Source organism: Montipora capricornis, chromosome 3 (genome assembly GCF_036669925.1).
Source record: "Montipora capricornis isolate CH-2021 chromosome 3, ASM3666992v2, whole genome shotgun sequence".
NCBI classification, from domain to species: Eukaryota; Metazoa; Cnidaria; class Anthozoa; order Scleractinia; family Acroporidae; genus Montipora; species Montipora capricornis.
The window spans coordinates 43,066,204-43,078,703 of record NC_090885.1 but is presented as its reverse complement, the minus strand read 5'-3'; the positions used below and the strand labels follow the sequence as shown (position 1 = coordinate 43,078,703).

Below are 12,500 nucleotides of genomic sequence, written 5' to 3'. Positions count from 1 at the left end.
TGCGAAAAGATGCGCAGTAGCAATGGGCGCGAACGTCCTTAAAAAGTACTTCAAAGGACCAATCATGCAATCCTTTTGTAGGGCTCTTGACTAAAAAGTGTCCTCAACAACTATTGTCTTTCTGTAATTAAGAGCCACCCCTCCCCCCTCCCTCCCTCCCTTACATAGTTGGGCTGGTTTACACGTGACAGATAACAACTGAATTGAAAGACAAATGCTCCGCAGAAAAAGATGAAGCAAAGCCACCTCTCATGAAGCAACCTATAAATCTATATTCTCACCTTTTCTGTTCTTGAATTTCAGATTCAACAGTTTTGGAAAGTCCATCCATTTCTGTGGCAAACGTCTGTATCTAAATGATTATGACAACAGAAATCCCCGCACATTATACTCCTACCAATTACTCTTACTGGTCAGATTTAACAAATATTGACACTGGATCCTTAGGAAAAAAACCTGGGAAATTCTTATTTTTGTCTCTTTGTTTATTCTTTTCCAAACTCATTAGGGTCATCATCGAGCCCTCTCTGAAAGCAGTTGGATGATAAATATGGGTAATCAAATGGTGACGAGTGAAATTTGGGAATAATTTGATGAGTGTTTTGTCCAACATCAAATAATTTCTGGAGCCTTTAGGCGAGGGAAATTATTTGATTTTGGACAAAACACGAGTGAAATTATTCCCTAATTTCATGAGTATATCGATTAGTTATTCATAACATGGGTGGCACATTACGTTCATAAGACGCCATTTTGGCACTGTAGGAAAAGTTGCCATGGCAACATTCTAATTTCACATGTGAAATTATAAATTAACTCTGAAATTTTGCGCCAAAAGTATGGAACAAAGCTGTGTTACAGATGACACAGTTGCAGTCAATTTTTTCCACCCGGCTCTAAAATACACCTGGCAAATTTCCGAAAATTCACTAGCTTTCCTCGACATTAAACTTTCAATCAATGGCAACAGTTTATCTACCAGCGTGCACTACAAACCAACGGACTCTCATAACTATTTATTACATTCGTCCTCTCATCCACAACATGTACATGTACCATCCACAAAATCTTGCAGTCAAAAATGTAATTCTCAAAAACTTCAAAATTATCCGCAATGATCCAGAAACTAAACACATCTTTTCTCTACCACGACTTATTTCATTCAAACGCGACAAAAACATAGGCACCTTTCTATAGGAGCGCTTTCAAGTCAGACAACCAACCAGGAACTTTCAAATGTACACGCACACGATGCAAAACTTGTCCCTTTATTTCTAACATGGTTAAGATCTCAGGACCTAATAGATCTGCTAACATCACTGACCACTTTACATGCATCTCTGCAAGCTTCATCTAGTGCATAACTTGCACACTATGCGAAAAGATCTACATAGGCGAAACCTAAAATCAATTTCAGATATGAGGTGGGTCTGGGGTCATAAATGTAACAAAGCTCAAGACCTGAATGACAAATCAAGGGATGGACTTTAGGAAACGTATGTAGTCCCAATGGTACCAATGCCAGTTTGACCCCTTCAAGTTCCCCGTAGATACTCTGACTCTAAAACTTATCTGGAAAGCTTCAAATATTAGAGAGCGAGTGCACTTGCAGGCTCAAGTGACTCCTCATGTACTTACCTCTCGCTGTTTTAATTTAGTAATCTGATCAATTTCACCCAGTAACCTCTCACTCTTATCAAGTTCGGCAAAGAGTTCATCTGACAGCACAAATGTAAGAAATCAAACGAAACATCTGTTACTCACATGTACTGCACAAACCAATTAATTAAATGTAGCATTCATATTCATTAATTTTATGTCTTACTGGTTACAACTATTACAGTAGTATGCAAATTATCACATGGCCCGTTGAGTCCTTTTCAATGACCAAATCAGCTAACTCAATGTTGTAACCAGTTAAATCTCCAGGGGTTACGATTCTTTCAGTTTGTGACTTGTATTTGCATGGTAATGTAGCATTCACATTTAAATGATATTGAAATACACTCTGGAACAAAACGTTTTATTCCCAAAGGGTATGAATTGGGTACAGCAGTGAGTTAGCTGATTTGTCTTATTCAGGATGTCCTGTCAGCATTGTTTGATCCAACTAAAAATGCAAATCCATGTGATGATCATTCTGTGAAGCAATCACTGTTACATGAATTCTATTCCACAAGCTTTAATCAGGGTTAGGAAAAAAGAAAATCAACAAATTAGTGAGCTTGGGGGCCCTTGGGTTTGTTGGTCTGAGGAATAATCTAGCACAGCAGGGAGAAGAGGTATCCATGGAAACTTCACAAACAGAGGCCACCAAATGCACTCATACTTTGCCAGTCAGAGGAATAGTGATTAATGCAAGAAACTTGCAGAGCAGGTGGAAGAAAAGTGAATTTCACAACTCCGTCACTAATTGGCGGTTGGGTGCCTGAGACATACAGGAGGTTCCACTGTTCCACCAGGTGCCAGCTCCTAGATGGCGACTGCTGCCATGGCTGGGAAATCCTAGCAACCCAGCCATGAGCCCCCACACAGCATGGGAGACAGGCACCTTTCACATTGACAAAAAATGGTGGAAACAAAACCTGTGATCACTCACAGCTTCAATTCATTACCCCTAATCTCTCCTGCTGCCTTACCATGTTCATTCATCATACAGTCATGCTACTATTTGCTATTTTATTGAATCATTCAGCTTTGAACTATGAAGAGAATATCATACCATGATTATCAGGGAAAGACACTCCATTGACTGACATGACATGTAGAGTTGTATCCAATGCAGCAGCAAGTCTGTTGTACTCCAGTATTAACTTTGACATATCAGATCCAATTGGCTTCAGTCCCGACATCTGCAATATTGCACAAGTATTGCAAAAATGACACAACTTAATTTCATAATGATGTTAATAATAGTGTAAAAACGTACTTGAAGGTGAATGTGCTGATCCAATTCAGCAATCTTCTTCTTCATTTTCAACTGTAATTCCAGATTGGCGACCTCACGTTGCAGCTTTTCCTTCTCTTGCCACACAGAGTATATCTGAGCCTATTGAATTAATCAATAAAATCGAGTAAAGAAAAAATCTTTTACTTATGCCCCCAAGAGTTGTTGCAACTCATACCCAAAATGGGAATGCACGATTTCATCCTGTTGCCCCAAATGTTTTCTTAGACTGACATGCAACTGTTCTTTGCAGAAATTTGATAAATGTTTATTGCTCCAAAAGTTTAGTATCAGGTATGTATATGGCTCCCTCAAAATCTATTATTCTTGATGAATCTATTATGATTTCAACAGGAAACTGTTTTGGCCCTCATCTAACCCTGTTTGTTACTCTTTTTGTTTGTTATTCAAATATGCCAACCACTGGAACAATACAGTCTTTTGTTGGCACATAAACAACAATAGGTAGCATCGCTATTAGCTCCTAGGTACTGCAAACCCTTGTCAATCACTTAAAAAATTGGGCATCTGTTTAACATTCACACATTTCTAAACATTACAGAGATGGCATACTGAGTATAGAATACCTGTGCATCTTTCTCCTTTTGAGCAAAAGAATGTTTCAACTGTAAGAAAACAATAAAAAATTATGAAGTATAATGAAATTTTTAATTGCCAACAACTCAGTAAAATTGAGACAGTAATGAACAGAATGTTTGCAGGAAATAAAATTATTGAAAATTTAATTAATTAACAGCAAACTGCTCTCTTGGAACATTTGATATTTTTGGTTAAATCATTTTATTTACAGGCATTTAACAGAAAATTGTTGGAAGAAAAACAACAATACAATAATACAATACAATACATACTTAATTGGCCTCTCCCCATAGGGGCTTTTCAGGGCCAATGAAACTTACTCACGACAGAAACAACGGTTAAGAATCCAAACTGACCGGAGGCAAGCAAGTTGGCTATTTTACAAGTGCAGCTGAGAAGTTGAACCAGGGACTACCAGGAACAAATTGAACCAGTGGCCAGAACGTGTCTTGAATCCGGGATCCCCAGATCTCAAGGCAGGCACCCTAACCACTGGGCTGCACTGCGTCCTCCTTCCTATGACAGTGATGAAAAAGTAAAATTTGATGAACTGTATTTCATCAAATGAAATGATACAAATGCCATGATACAGTACAGCAATGCATAGACGAATGTCCTCTCATCATTCACAGAAAAATCGGAAAAAAATGTTACCCTTGAATATAAAAAGGAAGCTTGCACAACTCTTGAGTACTGAAGTTCAAGCTGACATTGTGAGACATCAGGATCCTCTGATGCTGTATGGACAACCTAAGTTTAAAATAAATTACAATGTACCACTTAATTAAAATTTAAATCAGAGGTTATAAGGTAACAACTGCTACAGTGCATAGTAAAATAATTACTACCTGTGGTGGCAGTGGAAGTCAATTATTACATTAATAATAATAATAATAATAATAATAATAATAATAATAATAATAATAATAATAATAGGGAACACAATGTGGATGCTGTAGACCACAAGTGGTACGAACATGATGCTAAAACAGTAGTAGAAAAAGACAACAACACTATCCTCTATGACATGCCCATCGAGACAGATAGAGCAATAACAGCAAATCAACCAGACATCGTAATCAAAAATAAGTGGGAATACAAATGTATCCTTATTGAAGTACCTTGCGCGCAGAGTCTCCTTCGATCTTCCTAGATAAGTTGGGAAGAGGAAAATCTTCCCGACTTATCTAGGAAGATCAAAGGAAATTCTGCTCGCGGGGTACTATTGAAGTGGCCATACAATCTGATAAAAACACCTCCATTAAAGTATCAGAGAAACTGTCCAAATACAAAGACCTGGAAATAGAAATAGCTTGCATGTGGCAGATGAGGACAGTGGTAATTCCCATTGTCGTAGGTGCCGTTGGAGTCATTAAGAAAGGCACTGAAAAACATCTCCCTGAAATCCCAGGCAATAACAACCTACAGGAAATCCAAAACACAGCACCTCTGGGAACAGCACACATTCTGAGAAAGGTTCTTTCAATCAAGTAAACAGAACAAACACTCCTCTAGTGCCTTAGAACCATGGTTTGGTTCTGGCCCTAGTAGGGAAAACATACACTTGTACATGTAGACAAATTGAAATACAATATTATAATAATAATAATAATAATAATAATAATAATAATACTAATAATAAGCAATTAAAAAGCACTGTAAACTATAATAATAATAATCATCATCATCATCATCATAATAATAATGATGATAGAATCTGAATTTCAAGCTCATAATGATTATTGCCACACTCAAGAACTCTATCAATTAAAGAGACTACAAATCAGATCAGATTGATCGCTAGTAATAGAACTGAATGTTGTACCCATTTTGCATTTTAATGTAGCATTCACACTTGAATGATATGGAAATACTTGGAACAAAAGGTTTTATTCCTGAAGGGTTGGAATTGGGTATAACATTGAGTTAGCTTATTTGGTCTATTCAAAAAAGGATAAAAACCTTCTGGAGCAGAATAGAGAACTAACACACTCAAACACCACAAGACACCCCTAACTTCAACGGTCCCTAATTTACAAACTCCCTAAAGCAATGCCACTAACTACAGTTCAATCTTGACCACTTTACTCCTCTGTTTTACAGGAATTTGAGGCTACTATCAAAGCTACCTGGGACAGAAAACAAGGCAACGGCAGGACACCTTTAGACTAAAAATTAATATACCAATCACAATCTAAGCTATGCCTGTGTCAATTAACCATAACATGGATGCACAGAATCAAAGGTGTTCCTGCCAAAAAATGCGGCTTGCACCACAGACTTTCACACTGGCACACAGATGGGTTACCCTATTTTCTTACCAATGGTGCTGTGCTATGATCTTGTGATGATCAGACTCATAAGTTGTCAAATTGAGAAATCACAAAATTGTAAATAATTTGATAACAGTCGATCCTACCTTCTTTGGAACTGGAGGCTTGGCGCCCAATGTTTGCTGAGCAGCTTGAGATGAACCTGGAAAATCACAGATGAAACCTATTGACAACATTATTGACAAATCTAAGTTTCCTAGGCAACACCCACCAAGTACCTCTGAGTCAGTATAATTAAATGAGGAAGGTCCAGCGTAATAAAAACTTAATCTTTAAGAGCACTGAACACTCAACCTTGAAAACTGGGGGTGTCACTTGGTTGGCTGGGAATATAGCTGCTATGATCTCATTCTCATCATTCCAGGTTGTTTAAAAAGAGATTAAAAGCATTCAAAAATTGATATATTGCTAATGACAGTGAAAAGGGACCATTTTATGTTCTCTATGGCTTACTGGACAGTTGGGATTTCTGAACATTCTTTTGTACTTTGATCTTGTCACGAGAAGCCTTTCTAATTGCACTGGCTCCTGCACCAACTGATACTGCCGTAGCAATTCCTTGGGGTAAGATAGGTGTTGGAGCAGCAGCCATGTGTGCGAGAGGTTCAGCACCAACCATACCATCAGCAGGAGTTGATGTCACTATCATCTTTTGCTGTGTTGTATGTGGTACAAAGGGTGTAATAGCATCTAGATTTAGAGTGCTGTCGGCAGAATGCGTGAGAAGTACAGATTGATGCTTTGATTTCAAAGAAGCGGCAGGTGTTTTCATGACTTTCTTTGGTGGGTGAGGTACCTTCAACAGAAAGAAATGGTGGATGTTTCAAATTTAACATGATTTTGCAATTGTTCTGAGCCAAATTCAATTTAACCCGTAGTTATGTTAAAGAGTTTTTTTATTACCTTTACTTGTCTTGTGACCTTGGTTTTTTCCATGTATCTGGATGGAACAATACGTGCTGAAAATAACAGGTGGAAGTCACAAGAAATATCCATAATAAGAAATAAGTTGGATGGTATTAAAACAATCAGAGCACATAGTTTTCTCGAAAATAAAACAAACCAGTTTTCTGCTTCTTTTTCTTTTGCTTTAATCCATGCTTTTCCTCGCTAGGTAAACTTACAGGAAAAAAGTCAAAACAGTATTAAAAAATGAATAATAAATTATGATAAACATTACAATACATTAATTTTTTGGGGTTGGGGTGCATCTATTACAACATCTCTTGATTCAGTGATTGATTCAGAAAACAATGAGCACAAAAATATACAACAGAAACAGTGAAGCCTAATCTTAAATACAATTAGAGCTGTCCTTTTCTAAACCAATGATATAAGCGGTTGAAATTTTTGAAAGGGTAATAGAAAAATAAAATTCAAATACACAAAACGCGTAAGACAGAAAAACTTTGAAGACTTAAAATCAAGAATCAGGGTTTGTGCAATGGTGAGAGCACCTTCCTCCAGAGTGTCAGTGTAGGTTCCATTCTGGGATTCCATGTCATACTGTAATTATGTGGGTTGGATTTGTTTGAGAGTATTTTTCTCTGAGTAATAGGGTTTACCCCTATCATCAAAGATCATGTTGGATTTGATCTAGATTTAGCCAACAGTCTTTTGCAGTGGTTATGTACATCACTGTGCCTGGCTATTTTATTTTTGAGAATTACATGAACGATGTTATCATTATCATTAGAGTTTAAAGTAAAATGATGCTTTAACATTAGCTAATCACAAGGTGCCAGTAAGTTGCTGTGGAGAGCACTTTATTAGCTTTTTTAGAGAATGCTTTCTTCCTAATTTTCCTAAAAGGTTGTCATTTTTAATAATTATTAACATCATTATTGGAATGCAGCCAATGACTTGTCAACCTTAACACTGCAGCAGTTGAAAGTAAGTTTTGATTTGACTTATTATAATTTACATGCTTACATGGACACATCCCCTTCACCGCCTTGTGAACCATCACCTTAAACAGAGTGAAACAACATCATTTCTTTTTTAAAAATCTATGTGATGTCAAGTCTTGGACCAGTTAATTCTAGTTAATTCACCTAGAAACTAGTCCAGACTCAAACAATAGCTAATGCCATTCAATTTACATCTAATGTCTAAAGATTAGACAAAATAGTACTTATACATGTATAATCAAAATAATAAAGCATTTTTGCATGTCAATTGTGTGTGCTTGCAATGGCACTGAAAATACCAATAACTATTGCCCCACAAGAAATTCAGCTACTTTTTAACATTAAAATTAATGCTAACTGGTTGTGTCACAGGTGATTTGCTGGAAGCCACGATGTACAGTCTACTATCTCTCAGACGGACACCATTGGGACCGGCCTCAGCTGTCCGTCTTAGGGAGGTGTCCGGCTTATAGAGAGTCGACGTAACATGACCCCAGGAATTTTGAGATAATAATGCTGAACCTGTGCACAGTGAATACGCGTCCGTTTAAAAGTTTGTTTTAAGTTATTTACTTGAACGAAACCTACCTGTTTTAGATTACAATACAATTCCGTTGTCACCTCCAAGTTATTTTTTGAATGGGACAATGACTGATTTAATTTAAACTTGTACTGTATGTATTCCAGCGACAAGATAAGAGCTGTCAATTAAACGTCTGGTGTTAAAAAGTGTCACGTACAAGAATTTTTCTTCCCTAGGTCATAATTTGCGATCACATTCAGCACCTCACAAGAGTCCGTTGACGATTTCAAAGTGTCCGTTGTCCGTTTTATAGAGAGTTTGGTTATAGTAAAATGACTAAAAAATGGCCGGGATCAGCACCAGGTGTCTGTCTTATAGAAGTGTCTGTCTTACCGAGGTGTCCATTAAGAGAGAGTTGACTGTGTTTGTTTGTTTGTAATCCTCAGAAACAAAAAAACTGCTGTCCTTTTGTGGGCCTGGATTACATGGGATTAAAGATAACACCTTAAAAATTACGAATGGGTTTCTCACTGATAATTTTAAATAAAATACTAATAATAAAAATCAGCAATAGTAGATTAGAATGACATTTCAATGACACACCATTTTCAAATTCGTGAAACTAGAGTCGGGTCTCATTAGATAATAAAAAGCCTCTGGGCAAATTTGCACAAGGAATGCACATTGCACAAAGTTGAAAATGATGAGTGTGTCATTGAAACGTGATTCTAACCTTCTAATCGTCCACTAATTACTTTGTTACAGGAATCATACTTTAGTTGGTATAAACTTACGCTGATTAAGTAAAATTATTATGCATGGTTACTTACTTTGAGAAAAGTCAAAAAGTTGTTGCTTTATTTCAGATGCAGGCAAGTGAGCTGACAGTGGTGGAGCATGATAGCCTTCCTCTCCTAAAAAGCTTTTGAACTGAGTTGTAGTTTTACCAATGCATTTTGTATCTGTTTTCTCTTCAGTGTCTTGACTGTTATGACCCAGAAGGCTATCATCAATGGGGTGTTCACTTGTTAAGTCATCTGGCAAATGTTCATCATCCAGACTGTCTGCAACAAATGTTACAAAATAATTTATTGTGCATGATTTTGTTCTTGACGTACCAAAGGGAATGATGAAACCGGGTACTCACAAAAGAGCTTGTAGCTTTCATGAGGTGAACCACGCCAGATCAGACTAGTCGTAGACCGGTATAAAAGTCTAACTCTCCACAGTACCATGAGCTAAACCTCTGCCCAGCATCGTGCTATGATGGGAAGAGTGTACCGGTAGGTGGTAAAAAGAGCTCAAGCCTCTTTATCTCTAGCCCACGAAACCCAGACGTATTTCTGGCGTTTCTCTCCTCTGAAAAAATACGGAAATACGTCTGCGTTCACAGGCACCGGCATGTGCTGGATCAGACAATAACAAAGCTTGGGGTCAAGTCACTGTGAGACTTAACCAAAGAGTGTACTGAGAAGTGAACCCAAATTTATTAAACTTGACAACAACAAAACCTCAAAAGGGAGGTAAGAAGTAAAGGTACTCCATACAGTAAACCAAAGAGCTCACAGAATGATACTTTGGACTTAACTGGAGCTTTTGATTGTTGCTTTTCGCCAATCCAGACAATGGATACAACTGTAAGCAGACAGTATTAAAAACAAGGATAAAGGATCTCAGTTTGAATCGTTAGATTATAGAATATTATATGAGTCCATTCATGTTTTGTTTGTGTTGCATAATGTTTACGAAATAACATGACAAACAGAGGATGACTCTAACGAGTCACGCTCCATTAACTATGTTTTACAATGCAGTTGTAAAACTTTAAAAGATGGTCATAGATTTTGCTGATTCTTCCACTAACACCGTTCGCAGCAAATATATGAAACAAAAAGGGGGGGTTCACTGTACCTGTCAGGACAAACTAGCCATTCCTTGACGGATTAGGCTTGGCATCAATGAAAATCAGCCATTTTGATCAATGTGCCTGTGCTACTGAACATACCAATGACGAAAGAAATTATGCACAGTAGCACAATGCAGAACCAGGGAATCACCTTAACAACAAATTTAAGCCACTTTACATGTACTTCAATGGATCTCACATTCAAGGAGAAAAAACAAACCACATGGTAGAAATATCTATAAAACAGGTCACAAGAGCCACAAGAGGATCATACAAGACTAAACTGATTAAATAAATACAACAATCTAAACCAACTTTACATTTAAAGAAAAAGTCCATTGCAACTACAGCCTTCTCAAAATGTTTTTGGGGAGCAGGTTATAAGGAAAGTGAAGACGGTTTTGGTGCCAAAGGCACCCAAGCGAGGGGCCACTGAAAAACGCAGACTGCAGACTGTGCAGACCGTCTGTAAAATGAAAATTCGGTTAGCCTGAATTAGGCCTAAATAACATTCGGTTAGCCTAATTAGGCCTAAATAACATTCAGGTTAGCCTGTTTACGGTTAGCTCTCAATAATAGTGAGGGTAACGCCATATTTTTTCCCTGGTCTGCACGGTCTGCACAGTCCACAGTCTGCGTTTTGGGGTGACCGCCAAGCGAGTGCCCAAAGGGCGCAAGCTAGGCATGTTCCCGTAGGAAATTTTTGAAATTTAGACACTCACAGATGCAATTTAGTGAACAAAACTTTACATTCAAAAAAGTGACGAAATTTCGCATATGGAATTGACACTTGCATGGTGTCTGATAAGAAATACTGGAATGTTAGTTAAATAAACATTTCACGTGCACCACGCAAAAAAATATTGCGGAAGTGAATTTGTACATCAAACAAGCATTTTTTCAAGCCTTTATATAATCTCCAGTGACTTTACTTTACAGCTAAAATTGTGTTGTCTGTTTTTTTCTGTCTCACGTGTCATAATAAAAATAAGACATTTTTCTGACTGGAAGGAGACGGTCAAACTTTCTGAGGAGGTGGCTCATTGAGCCGTTGACCGGCCGGTTTTGAGAAGGCTGCAACTATTTTTTAAGTAGAAGCTACTAAATTAAAGTTCAAGGTTGACTAAGACTCACTGTTAAATTGGCCTGCTCTCAGGTGGTAGATATCGGTAAGAGTTGCATGCTAGATATTCCCATTTATTAGACTCCATATTATTGTAAGCAAGTGGGATACAGACCACACACTTCCAATGTGTAGTCTGATAGAGTCACGTTTTGCAATATATCTAACACCTGAGAGCAGGCTAATTTATTATTGTATGACAGTTCCATGACACTGTGAACGATTAGACCACCTTTGAGCTGTGACAATTGACACAGTACATATGTTATAGATAACAGCAGCATCTGAAGTGGCTCTGAAGTGGCCCATGTCTGAGTTGAACCAACTGGCTAGTGAATAAACTCATTTTCTACATGTATCAAAATGAATCACATGTTTTTGTCATTGATAGCAAATAAATTTTGACTGCAATAGTGTACATGTAAATTATTAGTGTAAAGTCAAAGCTGGATAAATGGTTGCAAACCTGGACTAAGATGCAATATAGAAGATGCTTTTGTCTTTGTATTGGAATTCAGAAGATTAACACTTGGTACAGTTGAAACTTTCACCCTTCGTCCCTCATCTAAATGACCAGTTACGCCAAGTCTATCATCTGATTTCTCAAAAACAACTGATTTTTCTAATCTATTTCTTCCCGTGCTTTGAGGTGAATGGCAGACTACTCTCACAGGGGAGTTAATAATGCTAGTAACAACTGGAACTTCAGCAAGATCAGGACTCTTGCGCGGGCCAGATGCATCAACTAACAGAACTGGTGAGGTCTGTTGACGTTCCTTGTTGATGGGAAGACTTTGATCAGGAATGTACCTACAGTACAAGAGATAACAATGAGAACCTCAGCCTACATACAATTGCAGAGGTGGGAGATGCGAATGATTACCAATACACCTTACAAGGTGTACAGCACAGTGTATTCCCACATGGTCAACTATCCAACAGGAGTTTCTGTGACAGGATCCAGTGTTTCAAGTTGGTCTTTACAACTAATCTTGTAGCAGTTTTGTATGTGAAAGAAAATGTTAGAAAGATCCTACTAAATCTTCCTTTCCCAACTCCCTTGAAAAAACCCAGGAGCAGGGGCAGTTCAGATCAGAAAAACATGGTTTTGGTGAATGTAACTGAGGCCAACTCAACGTAATTATTTTATTGGTTTCA

The 12,500-nt window shown here is 37.7% G+C and overlaps 1 protein-coding gene and 1 long non-coding RNA gene across 2 annotated transcripts in view; one reads left to right on the top strand and one right to left on the bottom strand.

The window, feature by feature from the left end:
- The window catches only part of LOC138043223 (uncharacterized), a 7,551-nt gene extending 1,596 nt beyond the window's left edge, over window positions 1–5,955 (top strand). The window contains exons 2-4 of the long non-coding RNA XR_011131206.1: window positions 509–554; window positions 3,201–3,241; window positions 5,651–5,955. This is a non-coding gene — a long non-coding RNA (uncharacterized lncRNA). The remainder of the gene's footprint in view (window positions 1–508; window positions 555–3,200; window positions 3,242–5,650) is intronic.
- LOC138043222 (HAUS augmin-like complex subunit 8) overlaps window positions 1–12,500 on the bottom strand; it is a 24,951-nt gene that overhangs the window by 4,017 nt on the left and 8,434 nt on the right. The window contains exons 3-15 of the mRNA XM_068889382.1: window positions 11,809–12,152; window positions 9,144–9,377; window positions 7,813–7,849; window positions 6,944–6,999; window positions 6,784–6,839; window positions 6,334–6,676; window positions 5,967–6,022; window positions 4,202–4,297; window positions 3,535–3,573; window positions 2,930–3,049; window positions 2,723–2,852; window positions 1,639–1,718; window positions 282–352 (exon numbers count right to left, since the gene is read on the bottom strand). Coding sequence (XP_068745483.1) covers window positions 282–352; window positions 1,639–1,718; window positions 2,723–2,852; window positions 2,930–3,049; window positions 3,535–3,573; window positions 4,202–4,297; window positions 5,967–6,022; window positions 6,334–6,676; window positions 6,784–6,839; window positions 6,944–6,999; window positions 7,813–7,849; window positions 9,144–9,377; window positions 11,809–12,152 — 1,662 coding nt within the window. The remainder of the gene's footprint in view (window positions 1–281; window positions 353–1,638; window positions 1,719–2,722; window positions 2,853–2,929; window positions 3,050–3,534; window positions 3,574–4,201; window positions 4,298–5,966; window positions 6,023–6,333; window positions 6,677–6,783; window positions 6,840–6,943; window positions 7,000–7,812; window positions 7,850–9,143; window positions 9,378–11,808; window positions 12,153–12,500) is intronic.